General features: G+C 39.3%; 1 protein-coding gene across 1 annotated transcript; it reads right to left on the bottom strand.

The window, feature by feature from the left end:
- Positions 1-6,041: 6,041 nt before the first annotated feature.
- On the bottom strand, positions 6,042-9,106 carry LRATD1 (LRAT domain containing 1). Its single transcript, XM_066179944.1, has 2 exons — positions 8,998-9,106; positions 6,042-8,423 (listed from the first exon to the last, which is right to left on the bottom strand). Exon 2 carries the CDS (start codon positions 8,384-8,386, stop codon positions 7,532-7,534), a length of 855 nt encoding a protein of 284 aa, XP_066036041.1. The 5' UTR covers positions 8,387-8,423; positions 8,998-9,106; the 3' UTR covers positions 6,042-7,531.
- Positions 9,107-20,564: the final 11,458 nt, after the last annotated feature.

Genomic DNA, 20,564 nt, shown 5'->3' with positions numbered 1-20,564 from the left:
GGTCCATGATCTGTTAGACTGCATTGACCTTTAGAAGCAATATATTTATTTATTTCAATAAAATACTTTTATTAAAGGTCTTTGGCCATTAATAAATGAGCAAATTCTCTTACTTCCCACAGCCTCTGGAAATGACAAATTTCTGGGCAAGGATTTGGTTCCAATAGTCCATGTAACATAGGCTTGTACATGGAAAAGGGCCTCATATCACCCACAGGTAGTTTGATGAGGACCAAGAATTTTGGACAGGTAAAAGATCCATAGTCTTTCACCAAGTGCAACAAAAACTTTGTGGATGAGGACACAGAATAACAGGGCTATTCTATTTCTTGAAATAAAATTCACTTTTCAAGGACTCAGAAGTACAACTCTCAGCAATTCAGTCCAGAAAAAAACACTATTCAGACAGAGGTGATTTTCATCCTCTATGTGTTGAGTAAAGTTTCTAAAAAAACTTAGTTTAAGCCTAACTGTGGTCCAAGTAACTCTGGTGAAAAATCACTAATGAATTCAATGGAGAGTGTCCTATCAGTAGTTAGTGCTTTTCAGAGTCATGCCATTTAGCCTTCGAAATAAACTTACCAATTCAAAGAAAGATGAGAAAAATCAAGAAATATCAGTGCCAACTGCTTCTTTACTTTAGATCAACTACACAACAACAGTTTAGCATGTCTGAACAACACTACTAATTTCAGTGATATTATTCCAAAATATTACACTGAGTGGAAGCGCATTCGAATTATGTAAAAAAAAACCTCTTGTGGCACTATCCATTTAAAGATTCCAAAGAGAAAGATAGATGGATTCTTCATTGGAACATTCTTTTATTTATAAATACACAAGTCAGTAGCAGCATAGTTCATTCTAAAAGGGTACTTCATTATTGCAAAGTGTAGTGTTTCTTGATATTTTTCCTCCAGTAAGTAGCAATATGTCAAACCCCACATATTTAACTCACTTTTCTTAATGTCAGACCATGGCATACCCTAAAGAACAAATATTTGAACAGTGCTAAAATCCTGTCAGCAAAGTCTTGGGTACCCATCTGTTACACAGATAATATACATACTGAAAAGACTGACATTCGTTATCAATACTAACAAAATAGTCAAGACTTGTCGCGTGTGTGTATGCATAACACACGGTATGCAAATATGCATGTGTATATACATCTATTAATTATATGTCAATATGCATATAAATTTCTGCTTAAACATTTAAAATCGATTAGTGTATTTTTCAGGCTTAGTTTTTATATTGCTTTCAGCTGACTGAAAGGGCATATGGAAACAATAGGAACATATGGAAGAAAAGATCTGTTTTAAGACCAGATTGTGGTATATTTACTCATATTGAATAACATACAAGGAATATTCCTTCTGTGGCATAAAATACTCAGCTGTGAAGAAGTGTCACAATACAGAAGTTTGTATTTATTCACACTGTTAGGCATCTGCCATTTATTTACCTGCAGTAGTCATGGTGTCACATCAGAACTGAATCTGGAGTCGGATTGTTTCATTCATTTCCAAACTCAACCCCACGATAATTTTCTTGAATTAGGGTTACTCTTTTATTTAAAGAGAAAAACAAACTGGGAACAAGCTCTTACCTCTGCTGTATAGAGATTAACAAGAAAGCTTATTGAGATTTCCTATTTATAAACATTATGCTGTTTGTCAGCTTAAAAATGAGACTTTTCAAAATGCATTGCCAATGCCACACTGTATCCAAATAGTGTTTAAACTGTGAAAATTTGTTTGCTTCTTAAGGCTGATGAGACACTGCATATTTTACCCATCCTATTTTGCCTAGGCAGTAGCATGGATCTCCAAAGTGTGAATGGTTTTATGTGTGAGGGGTGCACGGGTACTCATCCTCTTGCACCTTGGAGAAGAGAAAGAATGGAATTTCAAGCTTAGCTCTGAACGTCTCCCTTGAACAGCCTGAAGTTTAACTGCAAATTCTTCCACCCTTTCCTGCTGTAGCCACACTGGTTCCAAATTCCACCTGAGTTCTTGTCAAAATAGCTGGAGATATTGGCTCTACAGCACTAAACTCCAATTTTTAATTTGTGCCCAATGCATGTACCCACACAGACACACAAGAGAAAGTCCAGGGGATGTTTGAAAAGCATTAACCCACTTTACCTAGGAAAATGCCAATTTGCATAGATGATTACTATATGTACAAGTAAGAAAATGTAATTAAGGCCCTTATGGTAGACATCACACACATGAGCCTTCCATTAAATTCCATAGGAGGTTGCTGCTGAGGTTTTGATCCTGGCTAAGTCCTATTCCTTGATTTTAGTTCAAAGTTAGTGCCACAGGAAGGGGAGATATCTTTTCTTTTAAAACTCCTGATCCTGCAAACAGCTTTACATGCATGCATCATCTGCAGAATCAGAAATGCCCCAAGGTTCCATAATTAAAATATGAAAAAACCCCAAAAAACTATATTCTTAATCTGAATGGACTCTGCTAATGGAATTTCTATCATTCCTCTGGACACATCAACTTAAATATATTTGTGCTTGATGCAAAATATTTAAAATTAAGAAATGAAACTGCCTATTACTAGCTGCTTAATTATAAATCCATTAACAAAAAAATACTATCTTATTTCTCAAAGGCAAATATGAATAAAGTAACTGTTATTTTCAATGGAATTTCAATATAAAAAAATAGAACTTTACTTGGGATTTGGATTATTTAGATAGAGAACAGTATTTTGCAAAAGAGAGAATGTAGAATGCCACAACCACTTTAGAAAAATAAAGCACTGGCAGTTTATATCTGTATAGATTATATCTATATAATCCAGAACAAACCTGTGGATATGCCCAGTAACAGAAGATTCTTAGTTCGTTCCCTTTTTCAACCTAACATCTACACTACTCTCTTTTTGATTTACTAGTAGTTCAGTAAACTATCTGTTCCCAGTCAGTATTCATACATTTTCTTGACAACAAACTTGTAAAACCTCTTGACAGATCAAACTAATATTGAGTCAGAACCATGAACATAGGACAGCTTCACATATCAAATCTGAACTCATAGGACAGAAAAGTTAAATATTTCATAATAACATGGTAAGCAAATAAATTCCACACTTGCCATGAAACACTGACACTCTAACAGCAGCACTTGATCACACTCTAGTCATGTAATGTTGTCCTTCAGACCTCAATTCTGCAGTGAAACTCCCTCAGCATGGTAGGCCAATCACTCCTCCGTAAGTATTTCTGGATTACTTCTTTGGCACTAGAACTTCTATCTTTCTCCTGGGTTATAAAGCAGGAAGCAGAGTGTTTTCACACCATAAGCAGCAGCACACAGAATGTTTTAGTCACATCCAAGTATAATTATGGGCAGGATACTGTCTATACACTACTCTAGTAGAAATCTTTCACAGAAAATAATTAAATCTTGAAACTCACAGTAGCTTCCCCAGACCACAACTTCCTCTGTAGCTGCAGACAGAGGGTGAGGAGCTTGGAAGGCTGAGGCACCTGATCCCACAAGATGTTCTGTGTGAGACAGCATTCCCTCAACTCCAGTAAACACGGTTGGAGTTACAGACGCTCAATACATCACATAAACAGGTCTATAAACTCTGGCAGTTTTGCACATTACTTACCTGAATATGAAAGACACTTAAGTGAAATGAGGCAAGATAATTAAGAATGTGCACATTCTAGCACAGACCAAGGGACACTTCTTGTCACACCCCAAAGACTATGTCTTGTTGCACCCTGCGTTTAACCTGAAATCCACTATATGGATCAATAGCATATTGCCATAAAAAGCATGCTATGAGGGTTTTGGTTTAGGTTGGGTTTTTGGCTTTTTTTTTCATTTTATACAACCGATAACACTTGAAAAGAGAAAAAGAATCCTAAAAAATTAAAACAAAGTCCTCTGGAGACATAAGATGAGGATGGAGAAAAAATCTGACAGTAGCAAAATCTATTTTGCTACCCATCCTTAGAGTAATTTCCCAATATGCACAGCCAATAAGCAGTAAACATTCTGGTCATGACAGGAAAACATTTCACAAAGGCTCTCTATGTTTCTAGAGGACATGAAATGAATTTTTAATAAAATGTTAAGTCTCAAAGCAATTCAAAAGACTGCATTTTGAAAGAGAATCATATCTAAGCAAAAGAAATTCTACAGAACTGTTACTCAAATAGCTAACAGAAAGCTTGAAATGTGACATGTAAGAAAGACTGCAAAGTATCTTGACATTGCTGTCATATTACAAGTCAGTACTTCAAGAGCAATGAATGAGATGTAAATATTTACCCTAGGTAGCTAGACCAAAGAATGCAAACAGATTCCACAAATATAATACAGTTTGTCAATATCTTTAGTGCTGGAAATAGAAATGTTAACTCTGTCAGGCCCACTGATCCTGAATGATAAATACAATCAATTACATTTTTTACCTGTAAGTCATTCACATCATTGCCTTTCTTGCAGCTGACTGCTCCCTGCCTTCTAATTCTTGTTTCAAGGCACAGAACAACTTTTTATATCCACTTTTCATTCAGTCTTTTTAACAGATTCCTACCGCCATCTCGGGTTAACATCTCTTGTTCCAGAACTTGTCTGTTTTCTTCCCATATTTTCTCAGTGTTGCCTGTGTCCATGATCTCCCATCTCAGAAAGGTGGCCCTCCTGGTCTCTGAACTGTCATCTTAAATCTCACTCTTCCTCAAGCTCCACGAATTTTAACCACCTCCTAACAATCTGATCCAAAGTTCACTGGTCAGCAAGAGCCATTAACTTCAATGGGCTATGAATCAGGACCAGATTGCTGCCAGTAGCTCTGGACTGAAATGTAGCTAAAGAAAAATAAAAGAAACTGCATGGGTACCCTTGTTGCTAATTACAGACTGCTACGTGAACACAGTCGTGGCAAGACTGTATCCTAGGTTAATACCAGCTGTTACTATTTCCAATACATTTTTCCAGTCCTTATACAAAGGACTAAGATCTTACATTGTTGTACATTTGTACAAATTCAGAGTGATGCCAAAGGTCTCTAAAGCAGCTTAAATAAATAAGCATACACCAGCTTCTCTAATTTCTTTTATGTATTACAAAATACCATTCTGCATCTAGCTGGGTAAGACAAGGAAAATCATCATGTTTATGAACCAAGTTAGTAAATCTTTGCAAAAATATGAAGTTAAAATGGGGTTTAGATTGAAAGAGTATTCAGAAAGCACAGTGAAAATTTTAAATTTGTTTTACATTCTCACTATTGAGGACGTAAAAGTCTGTTCTTCCAAGGAACCTCTGTCTAATCCCCTTATTAATCTAACAGCAATTTGAAGAAAAAGCATTCCAGAAATAAAAAATAGCACTATGACTCTATTTTCTTGACTTCATTCATAAACATTCTGGTACTTATTCCCTCTTCATTTAATTCTCCTGCCTCTTGCAACCTCAGGCCTCTAATGCATGTTTTTTAAAAGGAAAAATAAAATGTTTTTGCCTACCTTTCCTTCTCCTGTCAGTTTTTAATGTTTTGTAAGTGCCTTGTTTGTAAAGCCAATGCCATTCTGCAATCCCACAGTGCTCCCACCAAGTGGTACAGGGAAATCGGTCTAACAGACGATTTAAGCAATCTAATGTGCAACAATAAGATACACAAACACTAGGTAGAAGAGTCTGTTCATGTTATGGGGAAAGTTAACATCATCAGACAGCCACTATTGCCTATATAAAGCTAAAATACTACACATTTATTAAAAAAGTATGCTGTGGTTTGAGGCTATTTCAACAGTAATTACAAGTCACATTTTTTACCCTATATTGTACTAAACAAGGTACTTTAGGGAAAGTGATAAAAGTAACACTGCCTGTTTCCACATAATTTTGCCACATTTATTAGCAAGGACAAAGCCAATTAGATGACCTTCACCAAAGAGGTGCAGTTTTGGGGATACAGGTTTTTGTTTCTTCTTAAAAGATATTTAGGCGAACACTTTTATTATAATGAAGTACACTCCACCCTCGCAGCTTCAGCTATAGTAGGAAAATGCCTTGTAGAAATGAAATTACTGTTGCAACAAGGTTGCTTATGAGATTGTTTAATACAAAAAAAAAAAAAAAAAGTTGGGACACAGTACATTGATAGGGGGTGGAGTGTATCACATATATACAAGAGGGCTATTATGTCTGTCATCTGACATTGATGTGGGAAGAGAGAACAAAACCAAATGCATTTTCTTTCCAGCACTGAAACATGCAAAGACAAAATTACAAGTTGTACGCAGCTCAGAATAATAAAAAGAAATGCCCCAGTTTACTTTAGATTTTTTAAAATATATTTAATTCTCTCATCCTTCACTCCAAAACTTAGAATTAAGCAATGAGTGAACAGGATCTGAAATACAGACAAGGCAGTGCTCACATGACATTAAAAGGCATCTTTTAAATGCTGCTGTGGATTTCTAAACTTACACTGAATAGAATTTTTAGTTTCTGGGAATTTGAAATGCAAGATGAATTTGGCCACATTACATATATTTCTTTAAGTGAAATTGTAAATATGCAATAAATTGCTGGTCCAAAGAGGCAACATGCAGAATTCAAAATTGTTTCTTGCAGGATTATGTTGACCTGTGTATGGAGAGATATCAAAGCAGTGGTACAAAATCCACAGCTCAAGCATGAAATCCTAGTGGCTGGATCTTTGAGAATACTGTTCTCCTTTTAACAACTGAATTTAGTTTTAGGAAAATAGCTGCTCACCAACTTAAAAAAAAAAACCCAAAAAACGCAGGGAAGGTGGGAGGAAGGAAGAGGTGGAAAGAGCTTATGCATTATGATGACATTTAGCAGAGAGCTGCAAACAGAAAGCAAAGGCAAATATTTTGTATGTGATAGACTTCAACCAGAAATGAGAAAGTATTTTTTCCTAGTAAATAGCTTGCCAGAGTTGGTTGGGACAAAATTTGGGTTGCAGCTACAGGCTGAAGCAGCAGTGTGGAGAAAGAAAACAAACAGGCATTTATCCTCCACCCCAACACCCCCCTCCTCTCCCAGTTAGCAAAGTATGACTGACGCTTTTGGTTGGTCGCAAGGCAAATATTAGCTAGGATTTCAGTTAGCTACATCCACATCCACGGTCCCAGATGCTTAAAACTTATCATGGATTAAAGCCATGAAATAAGAATTTTAAAAGAAATTTCAATTTGAAATTTTATTGGCATGTTGCTAGAATGGTCAACATCAATTGACAGGAGAGACTTTGTCCACATACTCTGAGAACAGCCGTCCTGCACCTCCCCCCTCTTTTCTTCCTCTCTCTCGCTCTTTCAGCATTAATGCTATTAAAAGCCAAACAAAATACTGGCTATGGGTGTAAAGAATGCTGGTTTTTTTTGGAATGTTGCCATGGATCCTGCTTCCAGTCGCGTCCCACGGAAGAAGGGTGCAGCCTCCTGACTCTACGGCAGGCTGGTCTCCCCGGGCAGGGCAGAAGGAAGATAGCCACGTACTCCTGCTCCTCCCTATTCTTTCCCATCCACTATAGCCAGGTCTTTGATCACCCTCAGTTTGCCACTGGCATCGATCCTGCGCTTCTCGCGTATTAGATCCTCCAGGCTGTGGAACCTCACCGTGTGAACCTTGTTCTCTGACAAGTGGATCTTGAGATAGTACTGCTGCTGGTGCTGGGTGCCAGCAGCCGCCTGCAGCTCCCCCCCGGCTTTGAACTCCCGTTTCCCGAAGCGGCACCAGGCGGCGAAGCTCTCGGAGTTAGTCCAGCAGATCTCGTCGCTTTTTAAGCCCAGGTGCCCGCAGGCGTTCTGCACCACCAGCTCCGCCACCAGCGGGCGGAAGCGGTACCAGCTATTCACCACCCGGCCCACGTTGCCCGCGGCCGCCTCGTACAAGCTGTCCTGGCGGATCTGCCCCTGGTGCAGGTGGATGATCTGCCCGCCGCCCACGTACACGGCCCAGTGCGGCGGCGGGTGCTCCGACGGCCCCACGTAGAGCAGCTCCAGCAGGTCCCCCGGCTTGCAGAGGGCGGGCAGGGCTGACACCGAGTAGACGCTGAGGTCCCCAGCCTGGGGGCCGCTGCTGACCTTGGAGAAGATGCATTCCTGGCCGCGGAAAGCGGAGAACTGGGTCTCGTTCAGCACCAGCTGGTGGTGGAGGTGGTGGGTGGGCGTCTCCTGCCCGGGGCTGCCGGAGCCCTTCACGCCGTACTTGTCTGGCTGGCCTCGCTCGTCCAGGTCCTCCTCCTCATCCGAAAAGAAGTAAGCCACCCCGACGCGCAGCTCGTCCTTCTCGATCCCCGAGGGGTCCCCGGTCGGCAGCTCGCTGTAATTCAGGTGGGTGATGCGATCCAGTTGATTTCCCATCAATGACAGGGCGAGGCGAGGGCAGGAATCGCCGGATCTAAAGGAGGGTGGGGTAGGCAGAGACAGAGAAGAACAAGAGATGGGAAGAAGAGTGCACGCAGAGGGAAGGAAATAAAGAACGAAAGAAATAAAAAATAATCAAGGCACACACAAAAGATTTCAGCGATTCCGCTCTAAGCCCCCATGCCTCCCCTACTTGCAAGCGAGAAACTCGCAGTGCGGACCCTTCCCCCTACCCCCGGGGTGCGGGGCAGGGCAGAGCCCCGACTCTGGAGTGCCGGCTCCCAGCGGCACGAGCGGAGCCTCCCCGCCGTCCGCCGGCTCCGCGCACGGAGTTACAGCGGGAGTCTCCGCCCCGCGCGGGGAGAGGGCTCCGGGGGGCTTCGGCCGGAGGGTCCCGAGCCCGCCCTCCGCCGGTGCGCAGCCGAACCTTGCCGGGCAGCGTAGCCCCCAGATGTGACTCAGAAGGTGGCTAGAGGAGCGCACGGCCCCGGAGCTTCCAGCCCTGCTCGCCCGGTGCTCGCAGCCCGGCCGGGACCCCGCAAGCCACAGGCAAAGAGCAGGCGATCGGCACCCCCCGCCCGAGGGGTCCCTCCCGTCCCTTTCCGTACCCGTGGTCGCCCAGCGCCAGAACCCCCCCAAACTCCTTTAAAGTCGTCCTGTCCCCATGAGCGCCGCAGAGGAAGCGCCACCCGTGCTAGCCACCGCCGCCCGGCTGCTCCGCCCGCGCCGCTCTGGGCCGCCCGGCCCCTCCGGCGAGCCTAAGTAGCGGCGGCGCCGCTCTCGAGCCCGCCCCGGCCGCGCTCATTGGCCGCGCCCGGTGGCGGCGGGGCTGAGGCGCGGCCCTGCCCGCCCGCGCCCCGCGGCCGCGGCAGCACGGCGGCCCCGGCTGATCGCGACCCCCGGCGTGCCTCCGCCGAGCCCCGACACTCGGGCTGCTCCGGCCAAGCCCCGACCCCCGAGCTGCTCCGGCCGGGCCCCGGGCTGCGGCAGGTGGGGCGTCCCGGGGGAAAGGGGGTTGGAGATCGTGCCCGCCGCGTGAAGCCGCTGCCAAGCCACCACTGCAGCGGACAGAAGTAAAAAAGAAAGAAATAAAAACAAATTTTGTAAGGGGGGGGGGGGGGGGAGGGTAAGTGGTTTCTGTCAAACTAACCCGCCCAGCAGAGACTGCCAAGAGTTGCTCTGTCCCTCGAGGCTGGGAGTGGGTGCTGCTCACTTCACTTCAACAACCTCAAGTTACACCTGTGCCGTCTGAGCTGATATCCTGGGATTCCTTTTGCTGAGGAGAGACAGGCATTTCCGGAGGGCTGCTCGTCTCGCCGGTTGCATCTCCTGTTTTAGGACGGCATGAAGTGCCCTAAGGAGGTGCCTGTCTCTGGATGTCGCCTAGATGTGAAGTTGGAGTACTTGATGGTTGGCAGTAGGTGTGATGACTCTGTCTTTCCACATCTGGACAAAGGAGCAGTTGTGGGTTGCCCTCAGATGTGACTAGAAGACATCCTATGGCTTTTCTTAGGTAAAGAAATGAGACACTCTGGCAGTAGCAGTCCATATCTTCTGAAAATGTATGAGAAAAAAAAATCTGTCATCTGTAGTAGCTTCTAACAATATACACTTTTGCACCTAATTTTGCACATTATGGAATTAGAACTCAGAAATTATTTGTTCATTTGACCATTCTTCCCCCATAAGGCTGGGGGGAATTGTAATCCATCATTGTGTCAATAATGGGATTGTAACCTGGTTCTTCTGTGTTCTTAGTCTTGCTCTATAACCATGTGAACTTCTGATAAGTGAGAATTTAAATATTTAATACACGTCATGAAAAAAATCTGATGACATTCTTTGGTTCAGATGTGAATCATATTAAAGTACCATTTTTAGCTGGAAGTAAATCTACTCATTTCTTTGCAGTGAAAATAGTTTTGTCATCTAGCCATAAGTATTTTTGCTTTCAGTGTTTATGGATAATATCTCTCTTCGCTGCTGTCCTTTTCCCAGTCTTCAGGTTTAGTTATCTGAGAACAATAATGCCATCACTTTATTCTCATTATGGAGAGACAAACATCCTTAAATAAAAATAGTGAATTTCCATTATTCAGGGTTCAAGCTGTATACCTATGTTCATATGAATCAAATGTTGAGTTTCTTAGATAAATGTGTTTACTTTGAATGATTTTTTTTCCATTCAAATATTGATATAGCTGTCTGTCTAGAATGGCATCTTCTTGTTCTCATTATTTTTTAACATATGTAAAGACATCACATCATAGCTGGAGGAGAAAACAAAAGGTATGTTTAGTGAAATTCAAAGACTGACATCAGTTATTTTTTCATTGTGGCTTGTAACCATCACTGTTGATGGTTACAGACTTCTCATGTCTCATAAACTCAGGGGTTATGGCCTGAGACTACAGGAATTAATCTGATTTACAGCAGTTAAGGATGCAACATTCAAGGTCTGTAGAATCAGAAAGATAATGTGAAAAAAAAGGAAAAATAAAGATTGTTTTCTAATACATGCATTTTAAAGTTTCAGAGGACTAAACGTAACGGATGTTATTTATCTTTGGAATTGGGTAAATACTTTTCTAATGATTGTCAGAAATTATATGTTCTTTTACAGCATGACCTTCACCAACTGCAACATTTTAAATTAAATTATGAGGACACTTTAATAGGTTTAGAGCTAAGGCTGTAAAACAGTGTTTAAATATTTTGATTTTTTTTGTAATAACTGTTAATGTGTTTCATTGTTAAAGCTAGTCCAAGCTGAAAGCCATTTTCTTTAGACCTTCATTGACAGTTTCTGTTTTCTAAACACTTTACATTTTTCCCGTTTAAAGTCTGTATCTTTTTAGGTTGCACTCACACAGTTCACACTTCCCACGTTTGCCAATCATCAAGGGTATGTGGAGTAATTTTTAGATAGTTCTAAACAAACAAAACATTATTTCATCCTTGCCATGCAAAACAGTGGAGAGCAGACTGCTTCAGCAAATTGCAGGTGCAGAAGGATGGAGTGTGGGTATAGGAAAGGCACTGCCCTTCAAACTAGGAGGAGTATCTCCTGCCAAATTTTAACCATTTTTTGGGCAATCCCCTGTGGTTTTGCAAGTCTGCTCAATGAGAGTATTCTGTCTTTTATGGAAGCACTTACAATCCCTTACAGTTCACCTCTCTTCATGACCTCTATTCAACATACCTCCAACACCCATTTCCTTGTTTCATTTCAGTTCTCTTCTCTGTACACTGTTTCATCAGTGCTTTGTGCTCTACCACTATCCCTCAGGAAGAAATTTTCCCTCAGTTTCTCTTCAGTCACAGTTTTATGATAATATCAAGAACTTGTCTTAAAAAAAGAAAACATATATAAAACACTCCCATCAACCAACAAACCCCAAACATATAACTGTGATTAAAGGACACTGCTGGAGATGCCTGTTTTGTCTGAGCTAATTTGATTAATGAAGTTATTACCTGCTTTAGATGTTGAACTTCTGGGTGCTTCCTTAGCAAAGCAGTGAGTACAGGCTTGGCTGCTCTTGGATGATGGCACTGGCACTGCAGCATCACTCTGTTCACACTTCCATTGACCAGCTTCAGCCTCATTAACTGGGGTTATACTCTCTTCTTGCACCGGGACATGGGACTTCACAGTGTTCCTAATGGGTTATTACTGACCCTGATAATTTTTTTCTGCATTCTGAACATAGGAAAGAAACCTGATAACATCATAATCTCTGGCTCTGTCCTGGTCAACTCTAAAATAGTGAATTTATATTTTTCCACTGCTATTTTTTCTTTTTGTGCCTTTTTCCATACTTGGCATTTTGTAACTGTTGCATTTATATTTAATTCAATACAGCGAATACCCTAAAATATGTGGCAAAATAGATACTCAGTAGCTTATTTTTTAAACCTTATTTTTCAAGTATTCTTTTCATCCTGCCTCGAGCTGAACTTTGGAGCCTTGGACCTCTGTTTCTAAAAGTAGAGCTGAAACCACCGTTGATTTTAATGAGTGGAGAACACTTGTGCAGAAAAATTTAGGAACACATGTTTCAAAAAAACAACCAGAGATTAAAAAAATTATGATAAGGGTGGAAACTTTCCTATCTGTTATGAACTGTAGATTGTAGAAATCTGTCCATTACAACCCTGTTAACATCGAATCTCAGAGGCTCAGAAGCTCTTATCTATTTCAGGCACACTACACTTGGTAGAAACTAAATACAGTTTCTACATTTGACTGCTCTGGGAGAGTCTGAGGTTTTGGATATGCTGAGGGAGCTGGGCCAATTCAGCCTCAAGATCACAGAGGGAGTCCTCATCAGTGTCTATCAGTATCTGAAAGGAGGATGTTAAGAGGATGGACCAGGCTCTGCTTAGTGGTGCCAGGCAATAGGACAAGACGCAAGGGCAGAAGTTGATGCACAGAAATTTCCACTTGAACATGAGGAAGAAATTCTTTACTGTGCAGGTGACCACACACTGGAACACATATCCCAGAGAGGCTGTGGAGTCTCCCTCACTGGAGATATTCAAGAACTGTCAGGACACAATCCTGTGCTGTGTTCTCTGGGATAACACTGCTTGAGTAGGGAGGTTGGACCAGAAGACCTGCTGTGGTCCTTTCCAGATTTTGGCCCTTCAGCCTTGGACAACTTTTGACATTTTTATCCAGTGATGGTGAAATATAAAATGTGAAAACTCAAGGAGATAATTGTGATCACAGTTTTTTCTTTTGCCTTTTTTCTGCTCTTCTGCTGGCTTCTGGTGACTTCATGATTCTTGCATTCACAGGGTCACTTGTAAGTAAAATCGTTCAGGACCTAATATTTGGCCCTGAGGTACAGTATAACCACATTACTGTCTCTTTGAATGTTCTAAACTCCAAAACCAAATGACTGCATCTAAACCACCTGCTAGGAATTATTCCTAATCTATGTTAATCCCTAAAATGTATGGAAGAATAGTATCTGACTTGTGTCAAGGCTTTTCTAAAAGCTGTGCTACCAATTTATTGTATGAATACTACGTCACTGATCCTTGGGCTGGGCCTGTGTAGCCAGCTGGTTAGAGTCTACCCAGATCCTTTTTATCAAATAACACTTGTTAGGACTCCAGACTTAATTTCTGATCAATTGATACAGCCAAAAACATATTGTAGTAGGAAAGATTTTGAGGAGGAATGGGAAGAAATACCTTTATTTAAACGTGTTTATGTTTGGAAGGCTGTTAGGTAGACAGAGTCCGAAATGGGGGTAGTCACTTCTAAGTTCTCAGGGAGCAGCAGGTCAGGAGGCTAGGCATGGGCAGGGTTTGGGGAGTTGGAGTTGCACCCAAGTGGAGCCTCCCTGTTCCCTGGCAAGGGGAGAAGAGCAGGAGTGCTGGGCTGGGGACAGTTGAGGCCAAACCGCGGGAAGTCATGGCAATCATGCAAGGCCATCCCAACTCCTCAGCCTGGTCCTAACTTGGGCCAGAGCTCTGGAGCAGCTCTCAAGTCAGGGCCTGAAGCCCCATCCTAGCTCCACAAAACTCTTCCTTGTTAACTTTGCTTTTCTCTTGGACATCTTATCCAAGGTTCATCTTATCAGATCTGATCTTGAACAGAAATAGCAAACCTCGAGGAAGTGATGGAAGAATTTGTAGATCTTGCACTCAGATCCCTGACAGTAGCATCATATTCATTCATTGGAATATAAAAGAAAAATAGCTGAGGGACTAGATTTTCATTTAGATGTCTGTGTCTGTACACTAAATGGAAACTGAACTGAATGCATAGGCTTTTTTTTTTTTTTTTTTCCAGGAGGGAGGATGTTACAGCTTAAATCACTACTATAAGCAAAGAAGCCTTCCCCATGATTACAATATCCTTTATGAACTTTTGAAGAGTTAGATGTTGATGACCATGAAGTTAGATCAATTAGCAGTGAATTTTATTTCTTGATCTTTCTGTTTCCTGGATTATGTCTTTCTCAAAGTTTTTTTGAGTGTTTCAGAATGTCACCATTTTCATATGGAGGCAGAAGAAACTAAACAGCAAAACCAACAACATCAAAACCCTCTAAGCAGACATGACCACAGTCAAATAAGGAGAATTCGCTTATTCATAGTAGAATATTACAATTACGCAAGCTTTTTTTTTTCTTGTTGTTTTTGTTGATGTTGTTTGGTTTGGTTTGGTTTGTTTTTTGGTTTTGTTTTGTTTTGTTTTGGGAATGTAGTCTAAAGGTTCATACTATTTACATAAATTTTATTTTAACTTTTTTCAGTGTTAAAAAATAATATAAAATATAGTCTAGCCTTGTGGTGAATGTATGCAAGTGATTGTAGCCACAGAAGCAGCAGCTGTGTGATTGAAAGATCTTGGTAAAGTAAGATTGATCTTAAATTTCCTAGTTTAATCATATATAGGTCCAGGCAGATTCTGTATAAGAGAATTTTTATCCTCTTATTTTATTTTTATCTAGCCCATTTGGGCTTGGTGGTTTTTTTTTTTTTAGTTGGTTTGGTTTTGGTTTTTTTTTTCTTTCCAGTAGAGGCACAGTTTCATACTATGTTTAATAATGAGTAAGAGGATTCCAATTGATAGCAAACTTTCACCCTAACTACTTACTCTCAACTTCCTTCATAGCTTATTCTGTGATCATGTAGTTGCAGGGTGAGCTTGAATCCACAGCACTGCTGTAATAAGATGTTGAATATCTGCCAGAAGAAAAACATCTTTTTTAAAGGTGTTGGCACTCTGGAGCTGGTGCTCTGAAACTGAAACAGTCATGAATATTGGTCCCTTCTGAATATAAGATTTTGACATGGCTTTAATAAAGGTGGTTATATTGTTCCTTCTGTAAAAAGAGGATAATAATGGCAGTCTACTAGGAAAGTTTCTACAGTCTCCTCTAGCTCTTGCTATAAATAAATCTAAAATAAAAATGACATTGTAATGTTTGTAGAGGGAAAAAATGTCTCCAGAAAGTAGTGCAATTTCAAAAAATAAGCTGCCAAAAAAAAAAAAATCAAGTGTTTGTAATTGTCTTCTAGTGCAATCTTGTTAGGTGGACTACTGTTACATGGCAGATCAACTTTTTGATGTCTTTCTTCAATTAACATTTTGCTGTTGCAGACAAGGCTTTCCTAAATCAGTTTTAAAAATTGGAAACCTTTTCAGAAATATCAGACCATAAGGAATAAAGTAGTGGTTCTTCACAAAAATTACATTTTCATTGTATGACTTTCCACTGATGATATGTTAACTTTGTCCCTAAATGACTCACAAGAAACAGAAAATAAATATATTCCCAAGTACAGACTGGTTACTTAATTATGATTATCTTATTATTAGCTCTTTCCCAAACTACTGAAAGAAAAAAGGCATTTTTTTTAAGTATGACGTGACATTTTCTTGCATTTCCCCTTTAAAACTAGAGAGATTGTCCACTTTACTTCCTTTTTTTGCCTTTTTTATTTTTTTTTTTTAATTGGAAAGTTGTATGCAACCTAATATCTGCTTGCTTCTATTATAACAGGGTATTCGCTTGACTTTTTCCATTTTCATACGTGGTTTGGGATCCTTTATTAAGTCATTGTTCCATAACTGCATTCTATTATAATTTTGCTCATTTTCAATTATATGTATGATATTTTTGCACCCTGAAGGACTCCCATGAAAATTAAATGTTGAAATAAAATGAGCATCCAATGCTTCTTTCCTATCCAATGCTATTAGGCTAGTTAATATTTTATAAAATATATTTTATCTGTGAGTCTTTCAATACCTGAACTTGAAAATGACTTTCTAAATATTATAAGCACTAACAAATACCCCTTGACTGAATAGCAAAGCAGAAATTCAATCTGTGTGACACTTGCTATTCATAAACAGTTTGAGCTTCAAGTCTCATGGTTTATGCTGTTAGCTGAACCCTTTTGACTGAGTTACAGAACTAGATTCAGTAAGGGAATCATAGCTTGCTATATATGAAAACTGTTTGGAGAGAGCTTCTATTTTTCTTTTTCAAATACAGAACTCAGTTCTGGAGACCTAAATCATTCAAAATGCATATCAGTTTTAGGGCCAGACCAGCATCATCCTGCCTACAATAAGAAAAGGTTGTCAGAGATACATGCACACAGTTTTATTTGAATCCAGTGAGATTTCTGTCTGCATTCAAAGAAAGAATACAGCTGTAGATGCTTAGAAATGACAAATGCATACAATTAGAATTCACTCAATTTGCTGAGGTATATAAGTATTGAATAAAGTCATTGAGATTGCACTGTGATACCATTAAAAATTAGTTTCTTCTCAACAAAAAGTGAGTAGCCCAAATTTGTAAATTCAATATTATTTCCAGTAGTAATTTCCAAGCAACATTTCCCCAGCCTCTAAACAATCTTGGGTCCATTGGGTCATGTCTATTCATGTACATAATTCTTTCACCTAAAAGTCTGTCTCAGCTAATTGGCTCACAGGTTAGCCCTGTTATCTTTGTACTCTTTTTTTTTTTTTTATCTGATTGTGTTCATACAAAACTATTGTTTACAGAAGGATTTTTTAGAGTTGTAGAATACTAAACTGTAACCAACTACTTTATGTATAATGCATAAATGAGTGTAGACTACAGCTCATTTTACTTAGCTGTGTTGTTTCTTCAATAATAATGGAAGAAGAAAGTCATGCAAAATTTATGTTTATCCCTAAGTTTAGAAGATGCAGCATGATTTGAATATACTCTGGACAAGTTGCAGAAGGCATAACAGTAGCACCTTACCTTCTTCCTTCCCCTTTTTAAAAAAAGCAGAAATTATTTTGATTTTAGTACAGAAAAAATCTGACTGAAAGAAAAGAAAAAAATATCTGAGACAAGACTGGTTTTGTAGCTGTTTGTTTTACTCTTAGCTGTGTTAAAAAGTCTTTTAGTTACCATGGCCATATCACTGAGACCTAGGCTGGTGTCATCAATTATTATTTAAAGAACTAAAAGCACTTTTCTGTTTCAAACATGGGCATATTACTCATCTTAGGTGTCAGAATTCTGGGTTTATTTCCTTGTGTAGCCAGTGGTTTAAAACTCTCTTATTCATTTGAAGTGTGTACCTGTTAGTTAAGACACTCTGCTGGCTACTCTCCAGTTTCCGTGTTGTAACTTTGCCCTTGTTGAGAAAATTATTCAAAGAAACATGAACAAAACTTTTAACTGAGAGATTAGAGTACTCACATGAAGGCACAGGTACCCAGGTTCCTGTTTCTGTTCCTGTTGTTCAAAGACTATTTAATGGAAACATCCTTAAGATGACAATGTTCATCCAAAAATAGGTGCTGTGTTCTTTCCTACAGAACAGAAAAAAGAACTGTATCCTACTTTCCTGGTTGCATGGTTTCAGATTTTACTGCTGATTATGGAATGGGTGGTCAAGTGCATCACAATTTGTGACAGGCATGTTTTAAAACCTCATGATTTTGTGTTTTGCTCAGGTCTGTGGTGGATGGCTGGTGTTGCAGAACACAGCACAGAGTAGGATCCCCAGGGATTTAGCAGGAGTTCGCAGAAGGCCTGTGTTGATAGGTGCTGTGCTGCTTACATTCTAGAAACTTCAGGCATGCCTCTAATGAGAAGCACCAACCTCTTGTAAACACAAATCTACAGTTTCTCTCCTGGGTTTAAGTGCCTCCAAGTTTAGGTGGCAGCTGTTGCTTTGCTTTTCAGATTACAGTTTCTGCCTAAACATCTCCATTTTCTCCAAATCCTTCTTTAGATGCTTAAATGCATTATTTACTCTACCCCTTATTCTCTGTTCTGCTTACTATCTCCTATGTAAATGGGAATATTCACACTTCTTTCGCCTCACAGAAGGTATTCTGTGTTGCCTGATAGCAATTATATAGAACAAGGCCTGTCTCCAGGGGAGACATCTCTCAGGGAGGTATAAGTGAAATACAACAAACATGGGGGTACTGTCAAGCACAAATAAACTTCAGTAATATAACTGCATACTCATTTTGTTTCACTTTTCCGATCCTTAGACCGTCATTGATGTTTTATATACAGTGCTATACGAATTATATTATTTTGGATGTCATCAAGTTTGTGGGGTAAAAACCAAAATGGAGATGAAATTCTGTGTGTGAAAGCGTGGCCCATGCAGCCTCTGTGCTGTGTTAGCAGAGTTTGAGAGGATTGCTAATGATAAAAGGGTTTTGAAGACTTTGATCCCTGGGATAAGCTTGTAAAGATTGTTGTTCTGTGGCCATTTCATGGGGAGATAATCACCTGAGGCTGAGATGGTAAGCCGTGTCCAGAATGTGGTGAAATTCAGTTATACTGCCCTGATATGGCCAGTGAGTCTTTTAACTGAGTTGAAAAAAAAAAAAAAAAGAAAAACAGCTTATAAGTTCTGAAGTTTTTGAAACTTTACCTGTCATTAAACGCCCCCACCAAAAGAAAAAAAATAACCTATGAAAGTGTAATTTTCCACTAAGTCAATGTTTTTGACCTGAAGAATGGGATTTTTTTAAATATGCACTTTTTTAATTGGAAAAAGAGATAATTATATATGAAGCGTAAGTAAGTGGAAAGTGAAAATTTGTTTTGAAAGATGAGGGTTTTTTTCTCATTAATTATAATGACTAAATGCTAATGTCAAAACAAAATATTTAGAGTCTGCAAAAATGATGAATGTTTTTGAACTGAAAAGTTTTTCTGAATTTAACTTGAACTTGAAAAATGTTTTGTATGACTGAGTAATATATTTCTCAGTACACAGATTATTTGAAAAAAAAAAAAGTAGCTGTTTTAAATAAAACATTCTGACAGCAGCATGTGAGCTGGGTTTATAACTGGAGTCATACATAGTATTGGACATGTGAATACTTTTCCAGACCAGAAATAGATAATTTCTTGAATTCCTTGCAACCCTGGAGATACCTGTACAGGGAAACTGGGCTTTGATAACATACCCACACCAAATATGATTAAGCCTTATTATGTGTCCAGTTGAGTATTAGAGATAAATGCAGCTAATAAAAAGGAAAGAGTCTGAAAAGATCCAACAGTAATAAGTTAAATTGAAAATGGTGTAAATCATGTATGTTCATCTCAGCTTTAACTGGGCTCATGATTGTTAGTGTATAATTTATTTGACACATTCTTTCTTTCTTTTTTTCCCCCCTTCTGTTCACAATTAGCTTACAAGAAAATAGTATTTTATTAAATGTGTTAATTGAGAAAAATTGTTTTGTTGAATAATTTTCATTAACAGAAATTGCTTCTTGTTTTCATATTCACTTTCTGGGTTATTACTTGTGCTCATGAGCAAAGGCTTGAAAAAGTACTTATAGTATGGAAATGTTTCTGTCACATAATTCAAACTCCTAAGTCCTCTTTGTAAATGAAATATTGGGAATTTTCATGGTATCAGGATAAAATCCCATCAGTACAAGATAGCTGGAAGAAATCAAATCACACCCAAAGAGGAGATAAAACACTGTATTTTTTAAACAGAAAATTTTAACCCTTTGGTAAAAAAGATTGAGAGGGCAATACGATCTAATGCTCAATGTATTTTATGTAACAGGCAAATAAATTCATTGGTTTCCATATAGTCAAAGGAAAAATAAAAAAGAAGCACTTCAGTATATTCATTATCTAATCCCTTCAGAATATTCATTATCTAATCTGCACCATTCTTGAGCAATATCTCTGTGAGTATTGGTTGATCACGAATAGTCTTTCAAAGGTCTTTAGAGTTCCAGAGTCCACAGTTTCCCAGAAAAATCTATGTCAGCACTTTACTATTCTTACCATTTTATTACTGCTTTCTAATACTCTAATCCTAATTTTGAACATTGTTGCAGTCAAAATACATAATTTCTTGTTCTCTTAGGTCATGGAAAATAATTTAATATTTCTCTCCTACTTGCAACCTTTTATGTATTTGAAAAAAATCTGCTTTTCAGTCTTTTTGTTTTTTTCCTAGGTTAAAGAATCATAATTCGTTCATGTTTTTCTTTCTCTCCAGTTATGTTTTCTAGAATCCCAGTTGTTCATACTATTCCACCTAGCTCTCTTAAATCTTAAATATTTCACAAACTGTGGTGTTCAAAATTGGAAAAAGAAACCCAGCTGAGGCTTGAACAGAGCAGAGTAGAACAGTAGAATTGTTTATAGACTTT

Source organism: Chamaea fasciata, unplaced genomic scaffold (genome assembly GCF_029207755.1).
Source record: "Chamaea fasciata isolate MVZ Bird 193981 ecotype frontalis unplaced genomic scaffold, bChaFas1.0.hap1 SCAF_3, whole genome shotgun sequence".
NCBI lineage: Eukaryota > Metazoa > Chordata > Aves > Passeriformes > Sylviidae > Chamaea > Chamaea fasciata.
Note: the sequence above shows the minus strand (reverse complement) of the source record. Positions and strands in the feature narration are given on the sequence as shown.